Source organism: Centroberyx affinis, unplaced genomic scaffold (genome assembly GCF_046629955.1).
Source record: "Centroberyx affinis isolate AG114_WGS23_722 - 3 ecotype Tasmania unplaced genomic scaffold, CSIRO-AGI_Caff_v1 ptg001577l_1, whole genome shotgun sequence".
Lineage (NCBI taxonomy): Eukaryota > Metazoa > Chordata > Actinopteri > Beryciformes > Berycidae > Centroberyx > Centroberyx affinis.
The window spans coordinates 44,500-69,284 of NW_027280027.1; the positions used below are offsets into that span (position 1 = coordinate 44,500).

At 43.7% G+C, this 24,785-nt stretch overlaps 2 protein-coding genes across 5 annotated transcripts; one reads left to right on the forward strand and one right to left on the reverse strand.

Annotated features, from left to right (window-relative positions):
- Positions 1–205: 205 nt before the first annotated feature.
- Positions 206–5,311, reverse strand: trappc3 (trafficking protein particle complex subunit 3). Of its 3 annotated transcripts, none has more exons than XM_071527810.1 (5): positions 5,156–5,311; positions 4,297–4,392; positions 2,787–2,912; positions 1,360–1,542; positions 206–1,155 (listed from the first exon to the last, which is right to left on the reverse strand). In XM_071527810.1, exons 1-5 carry the CDS (start codon positions 5,195–5,197, stop codon positions 1,036–1,038), a joined length of 567 nt encoding a protein of 188 aa, XP_071383911.1. In that variant the 5' UTR covers positions 5,198–5,311; the 3' UTR covers positions 206–1,035. The 3 variants fall into 3 exon arrangements, with proteins under 3 accessions (XP_071383911.1, XP_071383912.1, XP_071383913.1); XM_071527811.1 differs by having other exon boundaries at positions 2,787–2,886; positions 4,295–4,392; XM_071527812.1 differs by lacking the exons at positions 2,787–2,912; positions 4,297–4,392.
- Positions 5,312–6,036: 725 nt separating this feature from the next.
- Positions 6,037–23,921, forward strand: smap2 (small ArfGAP2). Of its 2 annotated transcripts, XM_071527814.1 has the most exons (10): positions 6,037–6,490; positions 16,336–16,469; positions 17,731–17,816; positions 17,935–18,013; positions 18,468–18,527; positions 19,022–19,079; positions 19,502–19,665; positions 19,879–20,059; positions 20,644–21,143; positions 21,298–23,921. In XM_071527814.1, exons 1-10 carry the CDS (start codon positions 6,385–6,387, stop codon positions 21,421–21,423), a joined length of 1,494 nt encoding a protein of 497 aa, XP_071383915.1. In that variant the 5' UTR covers positions 6,037–6,384; the 3' UTR covers positions 21,424–23,921. The 2 variants fall into 2 exon arrangements, with proteins under 2 accessions (XP_071383915.1, XP_071383916.1); XM_071527815.1 differs by lacking the exon at positions 18,468–18,527.
- Positions 23,922–24,785: the final 864 nt, after the last annotated feature.

The following is a 24,785-nucleotide window of genomic DNA, read 5'->3' on the forward strand; positions in this document are numbered from 1 at the left end:
AACACTCCCACAGTACTCTGGGGCAGAATTGACAAGGTGGTACAGCGGACAGAGTGTGTGTGCGTGCGTGCGTGTGTGTGTAGGACCTGTGTGACTAGTTAACCTGTTCCAGGTCTCCTAACAGGCATGTTATGAAGTGTCACCTCTCTCCACCCTCACAATCGCAAATACACACACACTACACTAAGGAAACCACAGCTTGATATCAAATATGTCTAATTTATTCAATGACATATCCATCTACATAAATTAACATGCCATACAGTTGGCAGGAATATATGATTTTGTTAAAAAAAAAAAAAACATACCAAGACAAACATAAAAACATATTTCAATGTAAGGGTCTCCAGCCTTGCACAAGGAAAGACACCAGTCTATACGTAGCCAAATGAAAACGATGTGGCATTCTTTCGAGTTATGTGACAGCAGTTTCAACATCAGTTGAAGAAACAGCCACTTTCCATGTGGGATGGTGACAGATAAATGGTTTCTCTTTCCCCAGTAAAATCACTGCTGCCCTTTAAGCACAGACCTAACATAAACCTTTCTCTCCTCAAACTCTGACCCTATATCCAGAAAGCAGGACCCACAGTGGACCTTAGGTCAGTGCAAAGTAATCTTTTTTTTTTTATCCAGGCGGGATTCAAGGATACAAGGCCATTTACATATCATGTGGTGTGTTTCAATATTTTACAGTGTTTCTTTCCCCATGGCTGAATCTCAATAGTTGTTCCTAATTCCTTGCATCCTCTCCTCAGAACATAGATTTTGAAAAGAAAAGCAGGTAAGATGATACTGGGAATGGAGAAGTTTTTTTCAATTCCAACCTTGATTCCTTTCAACCATTTCAAGCAAGGGACCAGGAATCCCCTGTTAATACAAAGTCTTTCAGCTCAACACAGACAATGTCAAGGCTGCAAGGAAAGAAAGGATACTTTAGGCTATTGAGATGCACAGCTCATCTTGATTTCTTGAGTTCTCTCCATTCATTCTTTCAGTCTGTAAGTATATTGGAATATTTCCTCCTCCTTTCCATCATTCGTCTCCAGCAGGCAGGTTCTCTTCGATCCTCTTGATGAACTTCATGCGGATTTCTGTCACGTTGTCCCCTCTCAGAGTGTCCTGGGCAAACCTCACGTCCACCGCCATCTGGACCTGAATCAGGTTCACATTTAATTTTAATTAAATGTGAACATAATTTGGATGAATATAATATAATTTAATTGCAAGGTACAAACAATGTCAAAGAATTTGTCATGGTGATATTGGTAGAGAGGTCTATTGTCAACTTAGTTACACATACTTTTGGAACTCTTCACACACATTCAAACTACGCAAATACAGGTGCATTGATCTTACCATCTCCAGGGCTCCTCTGAGGACGCCACACAGCAGGTTGGAGTAGATCAGAGCGTTGTGGTTATCCGGCAGCTCCACAAAGTCTACCAGGGGGTTGTTCTCTAGGATGAGGGAGAATTCGTCTCCCGCTGGGCTCCAGTTGGTCACGCTGGGGGTGATGCCCAGGTACATCTTAAACGCAACCTACCAGCAACCACAGCACGGTGAGGGATGGATAGGACAGAATAGAACATAGTCCAGTGATTACTCGACAAAAAAAAAAAAGAGTGGAAGCCAGCATTCTGCAAAACAGCAGTGTTTCTTTATACATTCATCTAGCTGCAGTGCCCCACCCACCCACATCTACAAAGCGCCACAGATTGACTGGTGTATGTTTTGAGGCCTCACCTCCTAACACAGCGCTATTCACGGTCTAATACTGTAGAAAACGTGTCTTTGAATAGACAACGGACCTCTTCTGCACATGTTCAACTGAGGAATGATTGAGGTGATTTCAGAGTTTAGCTGCGGGTCACACGATACCCTAAGGCTATCGTTGCACCTTCACTGTCCCATAGTAGTACTCCATTTACAGACACAACCCCACTCCTCATGACCAAGAGCCAGTTCCCCCAGCTAGTGTGAGGTTACATCTGTGGAATGACTTCACTAGCAAGCAGCAGCACCTTGAGAACAGCTGGAGCGCTGAACACTATTAGTCTAGCCTCGGAGCAGCCTTCCTGTCTGCCTGCGTAGGTCTCTTGTCTTTCAGTCACAATGGGTGTCTGACTTTTACGAAACAAGACAAGGAAATGCTAAAACAGTCCCAAATCCCCGATCCTCAAGCCAGGAATGAAAGGAATGGAAAAGAGAAAGATTGTCAAGTGGGTCATAACTGACAGCTCATTTAAAACAGCGATATGGCCAGGCGATTAAAAGAATGACAAGATTACTGTGTGTTTTCACCAGAGACAACTACTATGTCATAGCTGTTGGAGAGTTCAGAAAAGAGTGGAACATGGACGGTGGAGCAGAGGAGGGGTGTCATTCAGTGTGCAACACCTTTCTGGGAAATTAGATTACATTTCAGTCCCTGTGTAAGTGAACCTCACCTTCTGACTATCAAGGCAACTAAGACACCAAGCAAAGAGGAATGGGATCTTGCTCTAAAGCTTAGAAATGATGCAGGGTACTGCGAGCTGGGAGTTTAAATTCCTGTTGCAGCCTTCCTGCCTTGGCTTTCCTCACTTCACTCAGTCACAGTCACACTACAGTTTCTCCCACCACCACCTTTCCCTTCCCTCTCTCTGATCAACTTTTAAGCCGTTTCACCAAGACCTCCCTCCCCAATCTGTCTTTTTTTGTCCTCCCTCCTTCTCCTTCGTCCTCCCTCCATCTTGGGAGAAGTCCACGGTCACGCTCTGATTGGCCTGGAACCTCCCCGTTACCTTAGCAATGACATCGGCCGTTTCTCGGAAATCCTGACACCTGCCGACACTGGAGCGCGCCAGGAAGTCCTCGATCAGACGCACTCCGATGTTATAACCCCTGTGAAATAGAGAGAGAGAGATAAAGTCATTCCCCTCGTTAACATTTTGGAAAGACGCTCGGAAAAAATAGACAAAGCGCTACACAGAAAGTAGAGAGGAAAAACGATAGGCTGTGCTGCACTGTAGAGAGATAGAAGACAGTTCCAAATGCTCCAAGACATTCTTGGTTCACGCACTTGGCAAATGAAAGTAATTCTGATTAGGGGGTCGGGGTTACTTATCCTAACCATAGAGTTTGAAGCCAAGTGATGCATCCTGATCCTAACATGGTCTGCCTCTGACCGGTAGGCTGGCAACAGGCAGAGTGGGCACTGCAGACTCACTGCCTTCTAAGGCCAGGTAAGACAAGCCTTGTCTCGCAGCATGACTTAGCTTAGAGAGAGCTTAGTGAGAAAAGGGTAAAGTGGCTCGGCAAAACCAGAGGAGTAAAGCACATCCAGTCCGCAAGCTCTGTCAAGCATGACAAGATGATTGTTATTTCAGAGTTAAAAAACGATCCCCCTTTTTTCTTCTGTGTTATTTGGTGGGAATACTGTGCCTGGTATGGCTTTACAGAGCTATTTTCTCTCACAAAAACAAAAAGGTAACGAAGAAGTCTGTCAGTTCCAAGTAATTACGAGAGCAGGAGGAAGACCTCCAACATGGTGGTGTGACAGATGATTAATACCTGCTTATATCATCACTCTGCTCCAGTTTGAGCCTGGAGATCACATCAGTAGAGTGCAGCAGAATGTGTGAGAGTAGTGCGAAGGTGTGAGTTAATGGAAGACCTCTACTCTGTCAGTCAAGCAAGTGACAGATAAACTCTAAGTGTGAGGGAATATGAGTGACACATTTCACATGTTGGAGACAAGCAGCTAAGTTTATGTACTCACACAACCATAGACACATGCACACACACACACACACAGAGTATGAAGTCAATCTAATACACAGAGAGCAGGACAATAGGTTGCATCCTGAAACCGATAAACACCAACGTACATACTGGTGCTGTCACGCACAAATCACTGCTCTCTCTGTAGCCTTCAGCTGGGTTTATATTAACTATTTTTGTGAAAATAATGACATATCAAATAAATAAAGCTGAATGGAAATGTTGATTTTGTGATAAACAAAGGAAATTATGTGATAAATAAAACAACGGAAATTATGTGATAAATAAAATAGCAATGGAAGCGCATTTGTTGAATAAATGACGAAATAATGTAAAGACTTCCTGTTTTCTTGCGGATGTATTCACTATTGTAGCTACGTTCTAAGCTCAGGAAGCCTGTTTATTCAGGCCCAGGTAGTTTGAGCACACCTACTTGGCATTTTATTTTTTACTGCATTTTAAGTTTGTTTAAAATTCACTTGACAGTTGGATGGAAACACAACTAATGACAGTTGTTGGGGACGCTCACATCTTGTCCAGTTGTTTATTGACTTCCTCATCATTCTCGTAGTCCTTACAAAGCTGGGTGACCAGGGCCCCGTAGGTCAGCGTGAACAGCTCAGAGTTCTACAGGAGAGACCAAAAACAACAGCATTCTCACATTATTTGTGCAGTTCAGAATTGCACAGATCACACAGAAAGGAGGGTAGGAAACATTTATACTAGCAGAGAGTGACCAACTGAACAGTAATGAAAATTCAATTAGACTAAGCCTGGGGGAAAATATCATGACCCATTTCTTCATCCATTACAAAGCAAATCTGACTGAGGTAGCCCGTAAACATCATAGCCCCTCTCAAGATTTGCCAATTATGAATTGAAGCAGAAAGCAACCAGGGGAGATGGGTCCTGCCCAGGATGAAACACATCACTGATAATCAGTACCCCCTTGTGGTTTGGGGAGAAAATATTAGCAAGGTCCAGCCTATTAGTAGTAAGTAGTAACTACTTCACTAGTTCAGTAGAATCTCGTCAGTTTACAGATAAATGCATCCAGATAAATACAGTCGCAAAGTTAATTTATACATCTAGGTGCAATGTCATTTCAGAGCATATGGACAGAGGGGCTGGGTAGTTTAGGACCAACGCTAGCTAGCTTGTTTCCTACAGCTCACTTCCGCTATTCGGTCAAAGCCTGTTATGTTCAACAGTAAATTAAATGTTAACTAAGCTGCACTTCGTATAACCCCAATTGTGGAATAGTGAGATATCGGAATGACTGACAATAGTCTAGGATAGCTAAATTATATAGCTAGTTAGCAGTTAGCTACGGTTAGCATTTTGCTAGCTAGATTAGATGTCTATATCGTTAATCCTGAGAGCCGCCTACCATCTTCTTGTTGTCTGCCGTCCGGTTGGATTGCCTGGACATGGTGGATTGTGTTACAGGCTTATACAGGTGGCGACTCGATATTAATCCTTTATTTATTTGTTTCTCACTAAGCAGTTGCTCCCGTAATCGGCAGTTTGGTCGCTCTTGCTTTCACCAATGAGAAGCTAGCGAGAATAAAAATGACTTCCTGTGTACCTTCAAACTAAAATCCCATTGAAGAACCTGCTTCAACGTTTTTTAGTAAACCAAAGCACAGAAGTGAAAACAATCAATGCATTTGAAGACAAATGTGTGGTAAGTGAAAATACCCGCATGTTATTCTGTACATCCGAATACTTAAATGTTATTATTGTTTCCAGGAGTAACAACTATGCCTATATTTTGAATGCAAGGGCGTATTACTTCCGGTCTGATTCTGGGTCACCTCAATAGCTTGACGCAGCTCTTCCAGTCAGCTGTCAAATTGACTCTTCCTCTGCTGTTTTTCCCTCAACGTAAAAAGGTTGTGCTAGCGTCACCCTGCGTCCTGGAGGGGAATAGGAGATAGTGGTGAAAGCTACTTCTCAAAAATACTTCTTAAAATCGACCACACGGTGGCGGTATTCAACATTATGTATTGAAGATGTGCTCCAAGAAAGAGACGGCATACTTTGTGATATTTTTATAAAGCAGACAAACAAAGGTTCAGTTTTTTCTTTGTTTATAATCTATGGTGACTATATATTGACATAAAGAGCTGTATTTTAAGAAAACACGTTCGAAATGTCACTGTGTGTGTGTGTGTGTGTGTGTGTGTGTGTGTGTGTGTGTGTGTGTGTGTCTGTAACGAGCCGCTGTCAGTAACACAGAGAGGGGAGGTGAGAGGAGGAGGACCGTCTGTCAGAGAGCTGGAGAGGACTCGGTACAAATCAGTGGATACAGATGCGCTTGAAAGTCGAGGATTAAATTACATTTCCAAACCTAGCAATCACATAATATTTGTCTTCCAAATGATATCTTGATTAGGGTCTTTACACTTCGAATAACCTGCATGCTGGCTGGCTCAAAGGCAACCATCCCATCGTGGTGAAACAAACTCGCTTTACTCGAAGAGGAAGAGGAACGAGGCGCATCGGCTCTGCATTGTGCCTATTGCTTTCATTTTTTTTAAGTAATAATAATAATAATAGCCCGTCTGACAATAGCCTGCAAGGACTACGGGGCTTTGGAGGTGGTGGGATAGTGCAATGATGACGGGCAAATCTGTGAAAGACATTGACAGATATCAGGCTGTCCTCAACTCTTTACTGGCGCTGGAGGAGAATAAATTCTGCGCAGACTGCGAATCAAAAGGTAGGTGTTTTTGTTCTGTTACTGTCTGTCTGTTTCTCCGACTCTACCTGCCTACACGATGGTAGCCTACAAATGGGAAGTGTATGAATCAACCCTCCTTTTCTTTTACTACGCTAGAAAATGCGGTGTTGCATATTCCTCACCCCCCGACCAATTACATTGTACTATGCTGCAAAAACGTCAGGGCCCCACGGGGCCACATCCTCAGCAAGCTGGAGCATGGCTTCCCAAATCATGCCATGGTCCCCCGTTAGGGGCATGGAGCCACATTTACTAAAGGTTTTGTCTGAGGGATTCCCCCATCTGAGAATATTTCAGTCGTTGGATATGATCTGGCACAGAACTAGATATATACTGCAGGGTTGGAAGAGTGAAAACTATCAAAATATGCAGAGGGGTGACCCTCAAAGACCCCTAGGGTGCTCCGGACCCCAGGTTGGACACCACTGGGCCAGAGGGAGTAAAGTCAGAGACAGCTGCACTGGCTTTAAGTCGCCATGAACAGTCTGTTCCTCTAGGCTGGGTCCCTGGTGCAGGAGGGGACAGAGGGAAGTTAAGCCTGACTCTTAACAAAAAGAACTATAATATTCTATTGTGTTCCTATAATATTTGTGTAGGGACTTCTAGTGTGTCTTTGGTACTCTATAGTGAGTTGTAATGTCTTATTTTTATGTATTATAGTATATTAGTGTATAGTGTGTTAATGAGTTATAGTATAATAAGGTTGTAGTTATGGGATATGCTTGCTCAATAGCAAGACTCTCAATGTATAGGTGTTTTTGTGTGTGTGTGTGTGTGTGTGTGTGAGAGCGTGCATGTGTGTGTGCATGTGTGTGTTCACTGACCCTTCCGTCTGTTGGTAGAGGCCTTGAACTATGTGACCAGTTATTTGCTGAACCTGTTTTGACATACTGGTGGCTAAACATTGCTGTTTTGGTCACGAAGAGCAACGGGCAATGATTCAACACTCTGAAGAAGATAAGAATAAACTAATTTCATCAAAATTTTGCATCAGGATTAATTGTGAATATAGTAGTGGATCTTGGTTGGCGAGGTCTGTGACATTAAAATGCCAAAAATATTCATGTAATGTGCCACCATGCAGGCCCACACATGGATGTATAAATAGTGATGCACCAAAAACAATTCACTGCCAGTATAGATTCCCAGAAGGGAACCTCAAGTATCAGCCAACACTGAATATCAGTAATGCATATAATGTCATGCATTACATTTACTGAACAATATCGCTGTAGACAACTAGTTTGGTCATTTGACAATAATACATTATTTATAATATGGATTTTTATATGGATATTTAATATGGATCTTCATTAGAGAGATGTAATATTTTTCTATGTGTTAAAAACTCAGCTCTCTACTGTATGTTGTCCTAAGATAGATTTCAAGGCGGGTCTGGTCTTACTGTTAGTGTTATCAAGAGAGGTTAGTGTTGGTCCTATACCTTGTCCTTGAAATCAGTCAGCAGGCCAGCTGCATGTCACCTAGTGTGTTTCCACATGGCCAGCAGCACACCCGCCTCAGTCATAAATCGTGAAGCGCAGGCCATGCATGCAAATCACTGCACGCTGTCACGAGGTGCAGGGAACGCCCTGAGAATTAAATGACCAACTCACTCTTGGGATTCTTCATAGACATTCAAAAACGATACAAGGAAGCAGCATCCCACATTTACTGTAACAAGAAGGAAGTGAAATGTATTCTGGGTCAGACATTGTATTCAGGCTCAGATTTACTCTAAGTCTGCTGCTTTGACAGAGACAGAGACAGAGACAGGCAAACAGCCAGAGGGAGATACTGAGTGTACAAAGCACATCCATATCTCATTGGTGTCCCCTCCTTTAATCTGTCTCTGCGCCTTAGACTACATTTCCGCTTCATGACCGAAGGCGATGTAATAGTTGAAATCAATAAGGGATGGTAGCTTTCCCCTGGATTTATCCACCAGTCTGTTTCATGGAAAAGGAAAGCATTTCTAATGTGTTTTTTTTACATGCAGTATAGACAGGAAGATAGACGGAGAGGCGGACCAATGGACAGACAGGCAGGCAGACGCACTGTTTGACCTCCAGTCAGTGAGCTGACCCTACTCTCTTTGCTCCCACTCAGTTTTATGCCCGTCCTTCATTTAGATGAGGCCATCGCTGGCTAGGTCATCTCTCTCTTTCTCTCACTCTCCATCTCTCTCTGCTCTTTTGTCATGCTGAGGCTGCATCTCTAATTTCATATTATTTACCCAGACAAATGAAAGTAAAAATTGGCTGTGGTGGTTGGCTGTCACTTTGGTGGTTGAGTAAAGTTATCAGTGACATCATGAACATTTAATGGCAAGCAGGTCGACTGGCTGGTGGTCGATCAAAAAGAGAAAACAAATCAACCTCATCGTTATTGATAAAATGATCAAATGCATGCAGTTACATTCTCTGCAACCCTTTGATCATATTTGAGGAAAACAAATTTTTGGCTAGTGAAAACTCTGAGTGGCTTGGAATACATTGGCTAGTGAGCCATAAAGTTAATTTCAAGCTCTGTTAGTAATCTATATTTAAGTGAACAATTGAGGCTGTTAGAAACATCTGTATGTGACAATTGTAAGTGAGAACACTGTGAGTAATCAATGCTTTTTCCCAGACTTCCCACTTAACAAGTGTTGGAACTATCAGCAGCATATGTTCATATAACTCCACAGTTGTTGATATTCTACTTCATCGCTTTATTGTTTTTACTATTTTTATAGTTTATTACCTCCGCCAAGGAGGTTATGTTTTCGGTGCCATTTGTTTGTTTGTTTGTTTGTCTGTTAGCAGGATTACGGAAAAACTACTGGCCCGATTTTCATGAAACTTCGTGGAAGGGTGTAGCATGGGCCAAGGAAGAACCCATTACATTTTGGAGGGGATCCGGATCCGACTCACGAACAAGCAATAATAGCACGAACCTTGGTGGAGGTCTGCGCTCTCCGAGTGCCCTTCTAGTTTTATGTTTTACTTTTGTGCTTATATTCTATTTTTCTGTTTTTCCTCACTGTATCGTATTCATTTTGTCACTGCAACGACCTAACTTCCCCATGGGGATCAATAAAGTTTCATCTTATCTTACACATACACATACATGCACACATTTGGCAGGATTAGCTGCAGTTTACAGCTCTGCAACCAACACTGTTTGTTCACAAGTCTGTAGTATTCACCAGAGTAACATAGATCGCAACAACAGTAGCGAGCTGGCAAGGTTTATACATTGCTGAATGTACCTACTTAAAGCCATAGAAAGAGTAGACACACACACATACACACATTTTGACCAGCACTAGGAAAACTGAGCATATCGTTCTTCACCACAGTGGCTGCCAGTAAAATAATTGAATTGAAGATTTGATTGATTGCCTCTGAAGTAAGACATGGTTTTGTTCCAGTGTATACGGCCCCTAGGTGGTCTTTTAATGAGATATAAATAGAAGTGAAGCCTTTAGTCTCCAGACAAATACTCTTGTGACTGTTCCAAAGTGGATTCTAAAAAAGCAGAGGGTGATCGGGCTTTTGCAATTAGGCTCCAAGTGTCAGGGATACAGGAGTTTACCTGAAGACATGAGGCAGCATGTCATCCCCCATGTGATGCAGTGACGCCTTTTGGTCCAGTCAGCCACATGAAGAGAGAGAAAGGGCATTTGAAATCATTTTAGTTTGAATGCTGTTTAGCATAAACATTCTTCGATTTGACGCAACCGTTCTCTTTCCATCACTGTCTCTTTCTTTTTCTCACATGCACAGACACACACACACGGAGGCAAGCATGTCTGTGCACTTCTTTTTTGATTGGCGTGACTTCACTTTGCAACGGCCTAGTCTAATTAGACTGCAGATGAGATTAGGGGTTAGGAGAGAAAATAACAGCACGCGCACACACACATGCACACACACATGCACACACGCACACACACACACATGCACACACAGGATGCAGAAGCTCTAGCTTTAGAATTAAGCAAATTGATATTTCTCCTTTGTCCTTCAACGGTCTGTTGCCTTTGCTTTTACAGCCGATTCCTCCTGCTTTACCTAATACTTGAACTGATGCATGTTATTTGTCAACCTAACCGGAAAAAATATGGCTTATTTATAATGATTATTACACAGATGTCGTGCTGTATGGGTCCATGCTGATATGAGGCGTGACATGTCACATGGCCTAGCAGCTAGGGAGACTTGTCCTGTAATCAAAAGGTCACAAGTTTGATCCCCTTCATCAGCCATGTATCCTGTGGAAGTGGAAGTAAGACAATGAACCGCTACATAGCCATTCATTGTAAATCGCTAAAGATAAAAGCATCAGCCAAATGGCCAAATTCAAAATGAATGGAAAGTCGTTGCTCATACCTAGCACCTGTTATCATTTTTTTTTTTTCATGAAAATGTGCTAATGAATAAGCTGACACTATAATCTAGGCTGGTGCAAGAGGGATTTTACCTCCTACCTGATTAGCACATTGTGTTGAACTTGTTACTATACTGTATGTTGGATGATACACACATACACACACACATGCACATACACATGTACACACCAGTATGGATGCATTTATCCCCTCTCCTCCCCTCCCAGCAGTTAGGCTTTTGGCCATATGGCCCTGGATGAGGCTTTTGTCTAATCTTGTTTGCTTTGACAAAGATTACTGTGCTTTTATCACCTTCCTCCCTCTGGGTGATTGAACAGGAAGGGGTTAGATGTATGGAGCTCACGTTTACACCCCCAGTATGAAAACACACACAAACACACTGACAGGACTTACCAGACAAACCTCATGCTTACTGTACAGATATCACAGTAAGATAGCAATATATCTCTGCTATTTTGAGAATGGTTTATTACTGATTCTGCTGCCGACCTTCCTCTCTCTCTCTCTCTCTCTCCCTCTCTCTCTCTCTCTCTCTCTCTCTCTCTCTCACTCTCTCTCTCTCTCTCTTCCTGTCCCTGTGTCATGATATATGATTCGGCCTGTTTTTTCATTTCCTCACGATGTGTCACTTTTACTGTAAATCCTCCACACTGGTGAGAAACAATGAAGATATGGGGAGAGAGGGTGAGGCAGGTGAACGTTGCAGTCAACCCTTCTGGCTTTAGTCTCGAGGGGCAGCGTGTGTGTGGATGTGGTGAGTGTGTGTGTGTGTGTGTGTTTGTGTGTGTGTGTGTGTGCGTGTGTTTTTGTGCTTGCGTAAAAGCCTGCCTCCTGTATTGTCTCCATTGTACTTGTGTTTACGTACACACCGGCCCCTGGTTGCCGTGGAGATATCACCTGGCGATGTCAAGCTTTATCCCACACCCCTTCCACTCGTCCAATCACCAGCCTGCGGGGAGTCCTATTGAAACGAGGAGATGATTGGCTGTTAGAGCCCCTGGCTGGCACTGAGTCACACTGTGCCAAGGAGAGGGTGGCACAGTGCTACAGTCAATATCACTCCTAGTCTATTATGGAAATACTCAAAGTACTTAGGTACATAAGAAATCTTACCTGTTTCTTAAGACTAAAATTATGAGGTACACCCAGTTTACCTGGTAGTTACCTCACCTCAGTATGTCACCACCAGTAGCTATAGACTCAAGTGTAAAGTGGGGAAATCGGGTCTGAACTGAGAGCAAACTGAAATATGTATTGTTGTTGTTGTAGGTGCTGGTGTCATTGATTTCTCCATGGTTTATCCATAACATGGTTTATGGTAGAGTCCAATGAATAGCAATGATAAAAATGTAATTTGTATAGAACTTTTATAGAACATAGATTCTAAAAAAGCAGAGGGTGATCAGGCTTTTGCAATTAGGCTCCAAATGTCAGGGATACAGGAGCTTACCTGAAGACATGAGGCAGCATGTCATCCCCCATGTGATGCAGTGACGCCTTTTGGTCCAGTCAGCCACATGAAGAGAGAGAGAGGGCATTTGAAATCGTTTCAGTTTGAATGCTATTTAGAATAAACATTCTTTGATTTGACGCAACCGAAACCTTCTTCAAAATGCTTTAACAATAAAGCAAATATGCTCATAAATACTAAAACAAGTAAACACAAGAAGCCACCACAAGATAAAAAATAAGAATATAGGGTAAATACTATAGTTACTACTAGTAAAAACAAATAATAAAAGACGTGACTTAAAAGCAAGTAAAATAAAATAAAGTTTTAAGAAGAACCAGAATCTAAAGCTGCCTTGCTCATCTGTTGATTTGAAACCCATACAGCCAAAATGACTCATCAGCGAGATCACAGTCGCAGTACTTTTGGCACTGATTGTATATTGCACTTTAACACAGTTGTCGGGTGTGTAGTAGTGAATTATCAATAGGGGTCCATCTGCTTAGCTTGGACTGGCTTTTGCTGGTACTGGTCCTGTATCGGGTCACTAGGCGGCCCCAGGCTTTCTGGATGGGGTTAGTTGCTGAAGGCTGGGTAATGGAGTGTGTGTATGTGTGTGTGTGGCTGCGTAGGATCCGATGATGGATGATCCTTTATGGGATTAGCCCGGTGCATGCAGAGAGCGCTGTTTATCCTTGTGGGATATGGGCTAATGAGCCATATGCACCTGCTCGCGCACGTGTGTATCTGTGTGTGTGCATGAACGTGCGTGTTTATGTGCAGATATGTGTGTTTATGTATTTGCATGTGCACTCGTGTGTGTGTGTGTGTGTGTTACTGTATGTGCACTGGGGTGTAAGTGTGTATGTGTGTGTGTCTGAAGGGCACCCCTGGGGAGATGTTAAGCTGTATCGCTTTATGTGTGTTTGCATATGTGTGTGTCAATCTGTGTGAGTCTGTGACTGTGTGTTTGTTTTTTTGTGCGGTGGTGTGTGTGTGTGTGTGTGAGAGAGAGAGAGAGTGAGTGAGTGGCAGAGAGGTTCATTACGGAGCTCTGTTTGTACTTACTGCTCATCGTACCCCCTGCACATACCCAGCAGGTCATCAAACAGCTAAAGTCCACCATCTGATGACTATAAAAATCTCTTCTTGTTTGTCTCTCTCTCTCTGCTTTTGGCTCGCGCCCCGGCTCTGCCTTCTTCTCCCCTGATGTGCTTGAAGCTGGATGTTTGACAACCACAACCACAGTCGTTTTGCCAGGATGATTCATCAATTGCCTATGCTTTGAGGTAGTGCGGTCCTCTAAAAACAAGGACAGGCTTGTGAGTCAAACGCGGAGCTTTTTTTTGCGTAAGCCTCCGCAAAGGTGTTGACATTATTTCTCTCATTAAAAAAGACAAGAGGAAGTTTACACACTGCTCTTACTCAACAGAGAAGGAATGTAGACTGTAATGCAAACCCGGTAGTACACAGAGTATTATTTGTAGAGCTTGTTTGTTCAAACTTCAGTTCTTTTTTAGGTGTCTTTTTTCCTCCCACTCTCCTCCTACTTTATCTGTTCACTGTATGTTGAGGTGTGCGTCGTTGCTGGACATACGTGGGTTCTTGCTGAGCCACCGCATCGATTGGCACCGGGGAAAAGAGGCTGTGTTTTTGCTGCAGTGTGATTCACTTCACATGTCTACCAGTCATCCCGGGCACGGGTACCACCCCACCGCTCACCCTCCTCCGCCCTCCCTCCCCTGCCAGGCCATGTGGGTCCTTCCCTGGGCTCACTCGGTCAGCGCGCTCCCTCACACGCCTGAGCACCAGGACCCCGGCCAACAGCACTTTCATTATACCCTGCTGCAAGCAGATTAGACCTACACTAATGCATACGCAACTGGACGCAGGCACACACACACTCAGTTTAAATAGAGAGAGGTATGGGGCGGTGTATGGAAAGAAGAGATACAAAAATAGAGATCAGTACAATATGCAAAGAAAGGAGCAAACATAGGGAGACGGCGATTGGGCGAACCCAGAAAATACGACTGGAGAATGTAGCAGAAAGGGGGAATTAGAACTGTGAAAGAGAGATATGGACAGACAGGGGAGGAAAGGAGGGAGGCGCAGCAGTGGTGAATGAGAGAGATAAGAAATGGCGGCCAGAACAGAGAGGAGCATTAGAATAAGGATGAGGAGGACAAACAAACTAATTCCAGGGCTCAGGGGGTTTCTCTCAATTGGCAATCTCTCTCTCTCTCTCTCAGTGCCAGTGTTTACAGCGGTTAAGTAGGCTTTGCAGAGTAAATCTACTATTATTAGCCAGCATGACAGCTAATACTGCAGCCAGACGGTCAGGATGATGGACACAGACACACTCTGTCTGTCTGCCTGTCTCTCTGTTCATGTTTGTCTGGTTTGCGCTCCTGTCTTTTTGTTTGCATTCCTGCCTATCTGTGTCTGTGTCTGCCTTCCATAATTGTATTTCAGAGTAGGGCAATTTGAAAGCGAAGGCCTGGGTGTACTTTACCACGCAGACCACCACAATGCACAAACGAAACCAGACGCCCCATGATTGTCCCATAATGATGCAAACAAAATAACAGTTTGTTTTGCCATTCATTGCCCAGGATGCAACCGAGACAAGAGGCTATTATTTGACTGGCTGCAACCAGACACAGTGTTTCCGCTGTGGCAGCGGAGGTTTGCCATGTTTTATGTTCTTAAAATGGACTTCCTCTTTCATTTACATAGAATGGCCTTTTCTTTAAACACTGCGCTGTGACATCGGCTGACAGCAGAGTCCAACGAGAAAGCCAAAGCAAAAGCTGCTCTTCCATCTAGTGGTGCAAAGGCCACACTGCATCAACGCTCAACAGGGATATATAAGCATTGTAGAGCCTATAGCGGAGAAGAGAGGGAGGTCGGAGAGGGAGAGAACGGTTCAGCCAACTAGAGTGAGAGAGGGAGGGGGAGCAGGAAGAGAGAGAGAAGAGAGAGGAGGAGGAGGAGGGGCAAGAAGAGAGAGAGATGTAGGGAGAGATGGGGAGAGAGAGGCGCCAAGCTCCAGTATTCTCTTTGAAGCTCGCTGTATTCTCTGAAGAGGACTGTTGCATAATTTGAGCAGAAAAATAGCCGGAGAGCGATGTTTTATCCCCCCCCCCACCTCCCCAGAGCTCCTTGTTCAGGCTGCATCTTGACAGCTGTGCAGATGGAGGGAAGATGCACAGAGGCATACACATCACCACATGCATGAACCTATACAACGTGTCAGGGAGTATGTGTACACAACACTTAAATGCATCCCTTAAGACACATATGGCAGCAATACAGACATGATGGCCCACTCAAACAGCCACTCAGATACCCGTGCGCCCACACACACACACACACACACACACACGCACACACACACACACACGCACACACACACACGACCAAATGAGTAATCACCCCTGCAGGTATCCAGGCTGAAAATGTGTATATACATGATATTACTTGTGTGTGTGTGTGTGTGTGTGTGTGTGTGTGTGTGTGTGTGTGTGTGTGTGTGTGTGTGTGCTTCTACTCCCCCTCTCTCCCTCCCCCTCTCTCCTAGTCTCAGCTATGTAGGCTAACATTCCTATTGGATCCTATTATGTGTCAGGACACCGCATGACTTACAAGGGATTAGATATGTTCCCTGCTGAATTCAGACTCATAATTGAGGTTTCAGGCTTGTCTATCTATAATTGGACTAAAATTAATCAGACTATTTCTCATCATTCTTCAGCCTCCCCACCCAGCCCTCTCTCACTCTCTAAATTACGTTGCTTTCCTCTCCCTCTTACTCTACAACTCGATTTTACCTCTCCATTTCCTCTCTCAATTTGAATTCTGTTGCCTGATTATTTTGTTCCGCTGTTTTAAAGACCCTCTGCTCTCTCACCTCAAGTCTACGTTTGAAATCAATATCAACTCTTCTCTCTCTCTCTCTCCATTCCCATCTAACAGGTCCGAGATGGGCGTCCTGGAACTTGGGCATCTTCATCTGTATCCGCTGTGCCGGTATCCATCGAAACCTGGGGGTCCACATCTCCAAGGTCAAGTCCGTCAACCTGGACCAGTGGACACAGGAGCAGATCCAGGTCAGAGGTCACACTGCTGACCCAAACTTTACGATGGGGGTGGCCTAGATTTGCTTTTCAACACAAGCTAGGCCTACTGAGGCCTACTGAATCTATAATATCACAATGACCCTCCAAGATCTACTAGCATTGTCATAAATAGTCATGACAGGGAGAATGGCCCACCCAGGTTGATATGTGATATGCAGATATGATGACCAAACGAGATTGAGGAACATCATGAATATTAATTGCGTTTACATGTCATGGGGCTGGGAATAGACAGACATTTGAGCCACAAACAAAACTAAATGAACAAAATATTAGGGACATTTACTCTTTTCATGAAGTACACTGATGAGGTGAATCAAGGTAAAAGCCCATTATCCCTTATTGATTTCCCTTCATACCAATCACAAAGGAGGAGATGTAAATAAAGAGAAGCACAAGTTAGATGAGTTAGAGAAGGATTTTTAAGATTTGAGATAATTGAGACGTGGATTGTGCCAAAGGCACAGGGCTGGAGCTCAATATCAAGAATATGCCCCTAATAGGCTATAAAGCATCACAGTTCATGTTTATTCTCTTTCAAATACACCATCTTTTCACAGATACCCTCTACAGTGGCAGTTATTATGGAACCTGCATTTGCATCTGTCCTCCTTAAGTTCTGCAGTGGCTGCTGCAGCCTCTTGTTTTGCAAATTCCATACTGAACTGAATAGCACAAAACTTGTGTGTCTCAAAATGACTGCTTGTTAGACCACTAGCTCTGCAAAGGTGAAGCAACATTGCAGCAATAGGCAAAACATCAAAAATGACTTGTGTGATGGCTGCAACTCGGACATCCTGGTTTCAGGTACTGTCTGTGATTGGAAATGGTTAGGGAAAGAGGCCCGGGAAGTAACTGCTCGCATGCAGTTGAGCAAGTAAACACTATCTCATCAGTATGCATTTCCACTTCTCTGGGTCCCATAGGCAGGAAGGTCAGCATCATGCACCACAGTATGATGAAATTCCTATACTCAGCACCTTTCTTTCCTCTAACACCCAGAAAAGCTCTCCACATAACAGCTCACTCTATGATCAGGGATCGTAAACGTAAACTCAGCTTACTGTCTTTTGCCTGTGTGGAATTTAATCTATCCCCCCTTGTATCCCTGGAAATGATAGCAGGGTTAGTTACATTGGTCATTGTTTCCTTTAGTGTACTTTTTTCTGTTCAGCATTTGCATACACTGGCTGACATTGCGACATGGTTTGTTGTGTTTCTGTGTCACCAGTGTGTTCAGGAGATGGGGAATGCCAAGGCCAAACGACTCTACGAGGCTTTCTTACCTGAGTGTTTCCAACGCCCTGAGACAGACCAGTATCCTCACCATTGTGTGTGTGTGTGTGTGTGTGTTAAAGAGAGAGAGAGAGAGAGAGAGAGAGAGAGAGAGAGAGAGATGCAAAGCTAGTGTGTTTGTCCTTGACATACTGTGTAGGTCTGCAGAGATCTTCATCAGGGACAAGTACGATAAGAAGAAGTACATGGATAAAGTCATTGACATCCAGATGCTCAGGGTGAGTCATCACACAGAAACGCACAAACACACACACACACACACACACACACACACACACACACACACACACACACGACTACCTTGCTAGCAGTAGCCTAAAGGGTAGGGAAGTAAGTTTGTGGTTTGAATCCCGGGACCAGCAGGGAAAATCTCAGTGAGGAATGTGAATAATAAACTCTCTCTCTTGCATCAACAACTACTGTCACTCGTGTCACAGCAGAGCAAAGCCCTTCCTCCTCAACTGCTCCAGTAGAGCTACTCAGTGGCCAACAGTAGAAGACGCTGGTTACATAATAATATGTATATTATAAATAATACATATGAAGCAGGACGATGCTGAGAAAGCGCCTGCACGCTCAGCAAAACTCTTCCCTTGATAAGTAAAGGCTGAAAAGCTCTACAGAGCAGACAGTATATTCCTGTCATAAATAGTCTTTGTTTTCTCTGTGCAGAAAGAAAAGAGCTGTGACAACATACCCAAGGAACCGGTTGTGTTTGAGAAGATGAAGCTGGTGAGTGTATCATAGTATGTTCAAATTGGTTGTATCACAACATTTACAGAGCAGAATTGTCACATTTTGCATTTTATGCATTTAGCTGATGCGACTTACAATGAGGATGAGCTTAAATTCCTAGATCACCAACATTACAAACAACCAAATTCAGGAGGGCAAAGGTCAGAGTCTTAGTTCCCTTACAATATTCCTGTGACTATAAATGAGCAAAGTGTTAGGAGAAGAAATAGAATAAGAGCTAAGGATAGAGATGGGAGGGCTTTGTTCTTATTTTTAGAGAGCAAGTAGCGAGAATAGAGAGAGGGTGTTGTTCAGTGGGGAGAAGGTGACATGAGGCGCTTCCAGCCTGCGAAGGAAAATGGAGGAGTGACTCTGCCTGTGACTCTGACTGGAGTGGTCATTTCCACCACCGGGGATTGATCTGGAGCTGAACCCATTTGTCCATGCAGACATAATGCATCCATTGTATCGACTTTTTTCTGTTATGACAGAAAAAAGACATCAGCCCGAAGACGCAGTCCCAGTCCGTTACAGACCTGCTTGGATTAGGTATGCTCCCACACACGGTGTTATATATATGTATGACGGATCCTTGCTGGTGCATCCAATAGGCATGTTGGTGCAGCTAGGGAGTCTAAAAACAGCATAATTAATTACAGCATATAATGAGAAAAGCTTCAATAGTTTTCTCTCCAAATATCAGAGCAGCCTGGAAGCAGAACTCCAGCCATTTTCGACCTGGACCCCATTTTCCATCATTTTCCATCATACCGATCGATTCTGGACAAAATCTCATCAGTTGCTTCACTATAGAGCTACTTATATGTTGTTTGCCTGGGTGCACAGCTCTCCAAAACATGGGAAAATAGGGATGAGGTCGAAAATGGCCAGAGCTATGTTTTAATGATCTACTGAACACACACACACACACAGCTATTATTATAACCATGCTTCCATCCACCTCCTGGTAGATGCCCCTGCCCCCAGTCCCGCAGTGTCTAATGGCGGAGCATGTGTTCGTGTTCCAGAGGAGAAAGACAGCCCAGCGGTGGCTAATCCAGCGCTGGCACACTCCGCCCTGGATCTGTTCAGCTCTCTGCCAGCCTCCTCTTCTGCCTCCTCCACCAAGACCACGGTAGGAGTCACACACACACTGCACACACACTGTCTGATCTCTGCAGAACCCTGCATCCAGACATTTCTAAATCTATACCTATAGCTGTCTATCATTTGTCCAACCTGTCACTCTCGCTTGCATCCTGCCACCAGTGTTGATGACCTTCTCCTTCCCCCTCACTCTCTCTCTGTTTCTCTCTGTCTCTCTTTCTCCCCCATTTCCTCTCTCCAGCCTGTATCCAGCTCCATGCCTCGGAGCAGAGTGGCCGCCTCCGTCCCCGAGAACCTCAGTCTGTTCCTGGACCCGGCGCCCAAAGCCGAGGAGAGCACCGTCAAGAAGCTGTCCAAGGACTCCATCCTCTCCCTGTACGCCTCCGCCCCCTCGGTGCACGCCAACAGCATGGCCGCTCATGGTGAGAGCTAGGGAGTTATCTCTCAAATGTTGTTTTCTCAGCCTTTCCTTTCTTTTTTTTTTCATTCACAATTTCAAATAATTACAAACAAACATACAGACCACCAAATGACAGAGGAAACATGCAGACACTAACATACACACATAGGAGAAAAAAAAGGTGAAAATGATGCAATTGATTGTAGCTGATTCTAATATGAAATGAAATGCCAATGTCGACTATAGCAAGAAAATCAGGAGTCCTGAAAGAGGATCGATCATCATCAGTCATCATCAATCATCATCCACAATTAAGATTATCCAAAATATATATACAAATACATATGCTATTGTACTATTGGTGCAAAATGATCAAAATTACAGGTACAAATGAAGGTGCTTGGAAGCATTATTATTTTTATGAACAATTTACTGTTGTGTAAAAGGACCTATGGGATTGATAGGCAAAAGCATTTCTCACTCTTCTCTCTCACTCTTTCCTTAAGTCTTAGTCAAGATGGAGAGATAGGTTCATCAAGGAATGCATTCAAGTGAGCATTAGTAATTGGAACCCATGGCCCTTTGTGTGTGTGCTTGTGTTTTCAGCTGGCCTGTACATGAATCAAATGGGATACCCCACGCACCCGTACGGCTCGTACCATTCCTTGGCCCAGGCGGGCGGAATGGGAGGAACCATGATGGCATCACAGATGGCGATGATGGGCCAGCAGCAGAGTGGCATGATGGGAGTTCAACAAAATGGCATGATGGGAGTTCAGCAGAACAGCATGATAGGACAACAGAATGCCCTAATGGGTGCCCAGGGTGCCATGGCTCAGCCTAGCGGGGTCGCGGCGTCACCCTACATGCCAGGGATGGCCCAAGGCATGATGGGACAGCAGCAGAGCGGTATGATGGTACCGCAGCAGAACGGCATGATGGGACAGCAGCAGAACGGCGTGATGGGACAGCAGCAGAACGGCATGATGGGACAGCAGCAGAACGGCATGATGGGACAGCAGCAGATGGGAGGTTTGGCCGCCCTACCTCATCAGCAGGTGTATGGAGTGCAGCAAGCCCAGCAGCTACAGTGGAACATCGCCCAGGTGTGTTTATATGTGTGTGTGTGTGTGTGTGTGTGTGTGTGTGTGTGTGTAAACATCGTGTATGTTCTCCAAATAGATTTTCTGGACAATATGAATGTTGAAGTGTGTTGAAGTACTGTTAATAACGGAGTAGTGTGTGTTTTGTGTCTCTCAGGTGACTCAGCACATGGCGGGCATGAATTTCTACGGCTCCAACAGCATGATGGGATACAGCGGGCAACACATGGGAGGATCCACAGCTCCAAGCTCCACGCACATGGCAGCGCACGTGTGGAAATGATCTCATCCGTCCAGGAGGCGATGTAACATCAACGACCAACATGGGAGCTGGGAAACTCGAGCGATAGACTGGACTGGACTCTCCATAAGACATTTTTTTAATGCAAGGGAGGAGGAGGAGGAGGAGGAAGAGGAAGAGGTGGGTGGAGCCAGGTCTGAAGAATAAGGTTTGGGGAAACTACTACTACCTCTCTTTCTCTCTCCTCTCCACCCATCCTTCCTCTTCCCATCTCATCCATAGCCATGTTTTGCAGATTTCCATGCTTGCCTTCGGAACATTCTCGCGCGACAACCCAGACAACAGGGTTCAGAGGTTAGGACCTCACACTCATCTTGTACCTAGCCTGTGTGTGTGTGTATGTGTGTGTGTGTACCGACTGTGTGTGGGTATCCACTCACTGCTTGACTTGACTCGGTTTGTACTTTTCTAAATGCTTAAGCTTGCCTACCCATCCAATAATATTAATAATTCAAGGAATCCCTTTATGTGTTGGTAAGTTAGTCCCTCACTGTCTCACATAGAGCAGCTACAAACCCTACCTATCTAAAGAACCCTTAACTATGGTGTCTTCTACTCAATTTATGGAGGGCTTCTTGTAGAATCAATATCTAGTCTAGACGTTAAGTGTAAAAAGTCCTAAACGGGATTTTGGGAAACCAAAGATCAACGCTAGCTTTATTACGGCTGTACAATATTCAGATGTGCTTTGTCGCATCTGTACGGCCGCTAAAGGGATTACTAGTGATTACTAGACAACTCAGATTCAGTTCAGTGCTTAGCAATCTTTTAACAATATGTTTGGTCATACCTGCTCTTCCTCGATGGACTTTTGAGCATATCAATTCACTGTGCTATTCTCTCAGCAAAGGTGGGACACTTGAGGATCGCTTGCATGCCATGTCGTCATGTAAATCTTCAGTTTAACGGCCACACACCTCAAGTTCAGAATCTACCTTGTACAATAGAGGCCTCAAATAAGGTTGAATGTGTGTAAATAAAAGAGAGAGAGAGAGAAATAGAAGGGGGGCAGAGACAAAAATAAACACTTCAAATCAAGGATGGAGTTGATTTCGAGTTTAAGGTACAGATCAGTCATGATTCAGGAGCCACTACCCCTTGACTGATGCTCCCACTGGATTGCATGACGGGAATGTGTATCTATCTCTGATTGTATGTACTGTGTGTCTATTAAGATTTATGAATGTGTCTCTGGAATGTGTATCTCCGAATGTCTCTCTCTACGTGTCGATCCGTCTCCCACATGCTGACCAAGACCAACACGTGTGATTCAGAAAAATCTCGATGAATGTTCGTCCTGAATGTGTCGCCTGCGGTCTGACGACTGTATTCAGACTCGCTGTGAATATACACACATCTCTTTGTCTGAATATTGCCGTGGGGTGTGTTTTTTGATATCCTTTGACTTGTGTGTCAAACAATGTACACTTGTGTCTTCTGAATGTTCTGTCGTTGTTCGACAACAACTTCCCGTCAGTTTCTGGTGAACTGCTCAGTTCATCTCAGTTTTGCTGTACGTTGGAGCTCTCAGTGTCAAGTTGGGAGCAGGCTGTGAGCCGGCTGACACATTTTCAGGTCATTTGGGGGTGTTTACAATTCGGCTGAATGACATTGTGAAGCAAAACCGATCGTATTCCGCAATCTGCCACCTCTCAATGTTTGGTTGGCGCCTCCGCACCTCTTCCATATTGCACACAAGCCTTGCCAAGCCACATCTCTGACCTGATTTCTCTTTAAATGTCTTATCCGTTGGTTACTATTATTCTAAACATGTTTATTCTTATAAATGCATGAAGCTGATACTGTATATAATCTCAGCCTTTCCGTTTTGTGGGGAAATACTTTGACCACTTTGACAGTCGAAGGTGAAGAGGTAGAAGGGGCGGCTAGGGGAGAAACAGATCGACTTACAGTGGCAGAATGATAAAGGATTCTTATGAAGTGCTGCCATTTAGCATACAGCAGAGCCGCCACATATCAACTCATTGTCTATTACAGGGTTTTGGTTCAACTTTAGCTTATTTGGTGGCAGTGCAGCGAACAGCTCGACAGCAGCAGTCACCTTTTCAGCTAAGAGCAATATTACTGTAAGGGAATGTGTGGTTTCTGCTCTGTCAGCAATGAAACTGCATGGAAAAGCAGTGGAAATCGGTCTGTGCCAGGTAAATCACCCCTAGATGATGCGGGTGACATGGCTTCACCTCAGCTTTTCTCCATCTGTGATTATCTTTGACTTTAGGTGTGTTTGAAATCAGTTTTTTTTTTTTTTTTTTTTTGGCTTGTATATTTTCTGTGAAATAAAAGCAAATAAAAGAATGTATCTTTTATGTACTTGTCAATCAAGATATTGTGTACTTTATTCTTTATCAGAATGATATTCCTGTATATTATGTTTCTTAAATAAGATTGAACAATATGTATATTAGTTCTGCATTTTTCATATGCTTTGCCCCTTTTGTTTTTGTGTCCACACAAGTTAGTCAATCAGATTTGTGAATATATATGTCACATACAATACTTGTCTCTGTGGAAAAAAATAAAATAAAAATTGTTTTGATTAAATTCTATACCTCGTATTGATTTTATGTTGATAACCATTCATGTGTCCATTGTTAAGATACATTAGCTGTTTACAAAAAACACAAGAGAAATGTTAGTGATTCAAATAAACTTTATTGACTTTGCGTCCAGATGTCAAAGGGCATGCAAATACAGGCTTCTGAATCTGAAATTTTCTCTTTTTTTTCCTCAGTTTGGTTCTATTTTCTTACAAAACTACGTGCACCTTAAGTAATCAATTCTGCAGCGTACAAACCACAAAAATACCAGTTTTACATTATCAAATACTGCACATAGAAAACATTTACAAAGCACAGGTATAAAATTACAGCTCCCTTTCTTCTTCGCCATAAACCACATCCTTTCATCAGATGTCCTGCAATGCTTTGCCCTTTAAAACGTACTCTGTGAACACTCCTTGGTGGAAAGGTAAGGCCAGTTAGAAAAGACAACCACTCATCTACCAACACCAGCAAACTCAACCGGGTCCAAGGCAAATGTTTTTCCAGTGTTGCTAATTTCACCAGCTGCATTAAAACCTATATGCTTTTCCAGATCAGTCAATGTGTTGATTAAAACCACACTTAATCAGCCACACTTAACCACACTTTTAATCAGCCTTTACATCTAATGCCCAGGCATCAATCTACTCCTAGTATGTGTGTGTTTGGGAATGTCACTCTAGTCCACAATATTTAATCAACACTGTCCGAAGGTTCTTAGTTAGGCCTTCGGTCCAGATTCAGGCTGTATAGATGGAGGGTTTGTGCCTTGCTGGGCTTGAT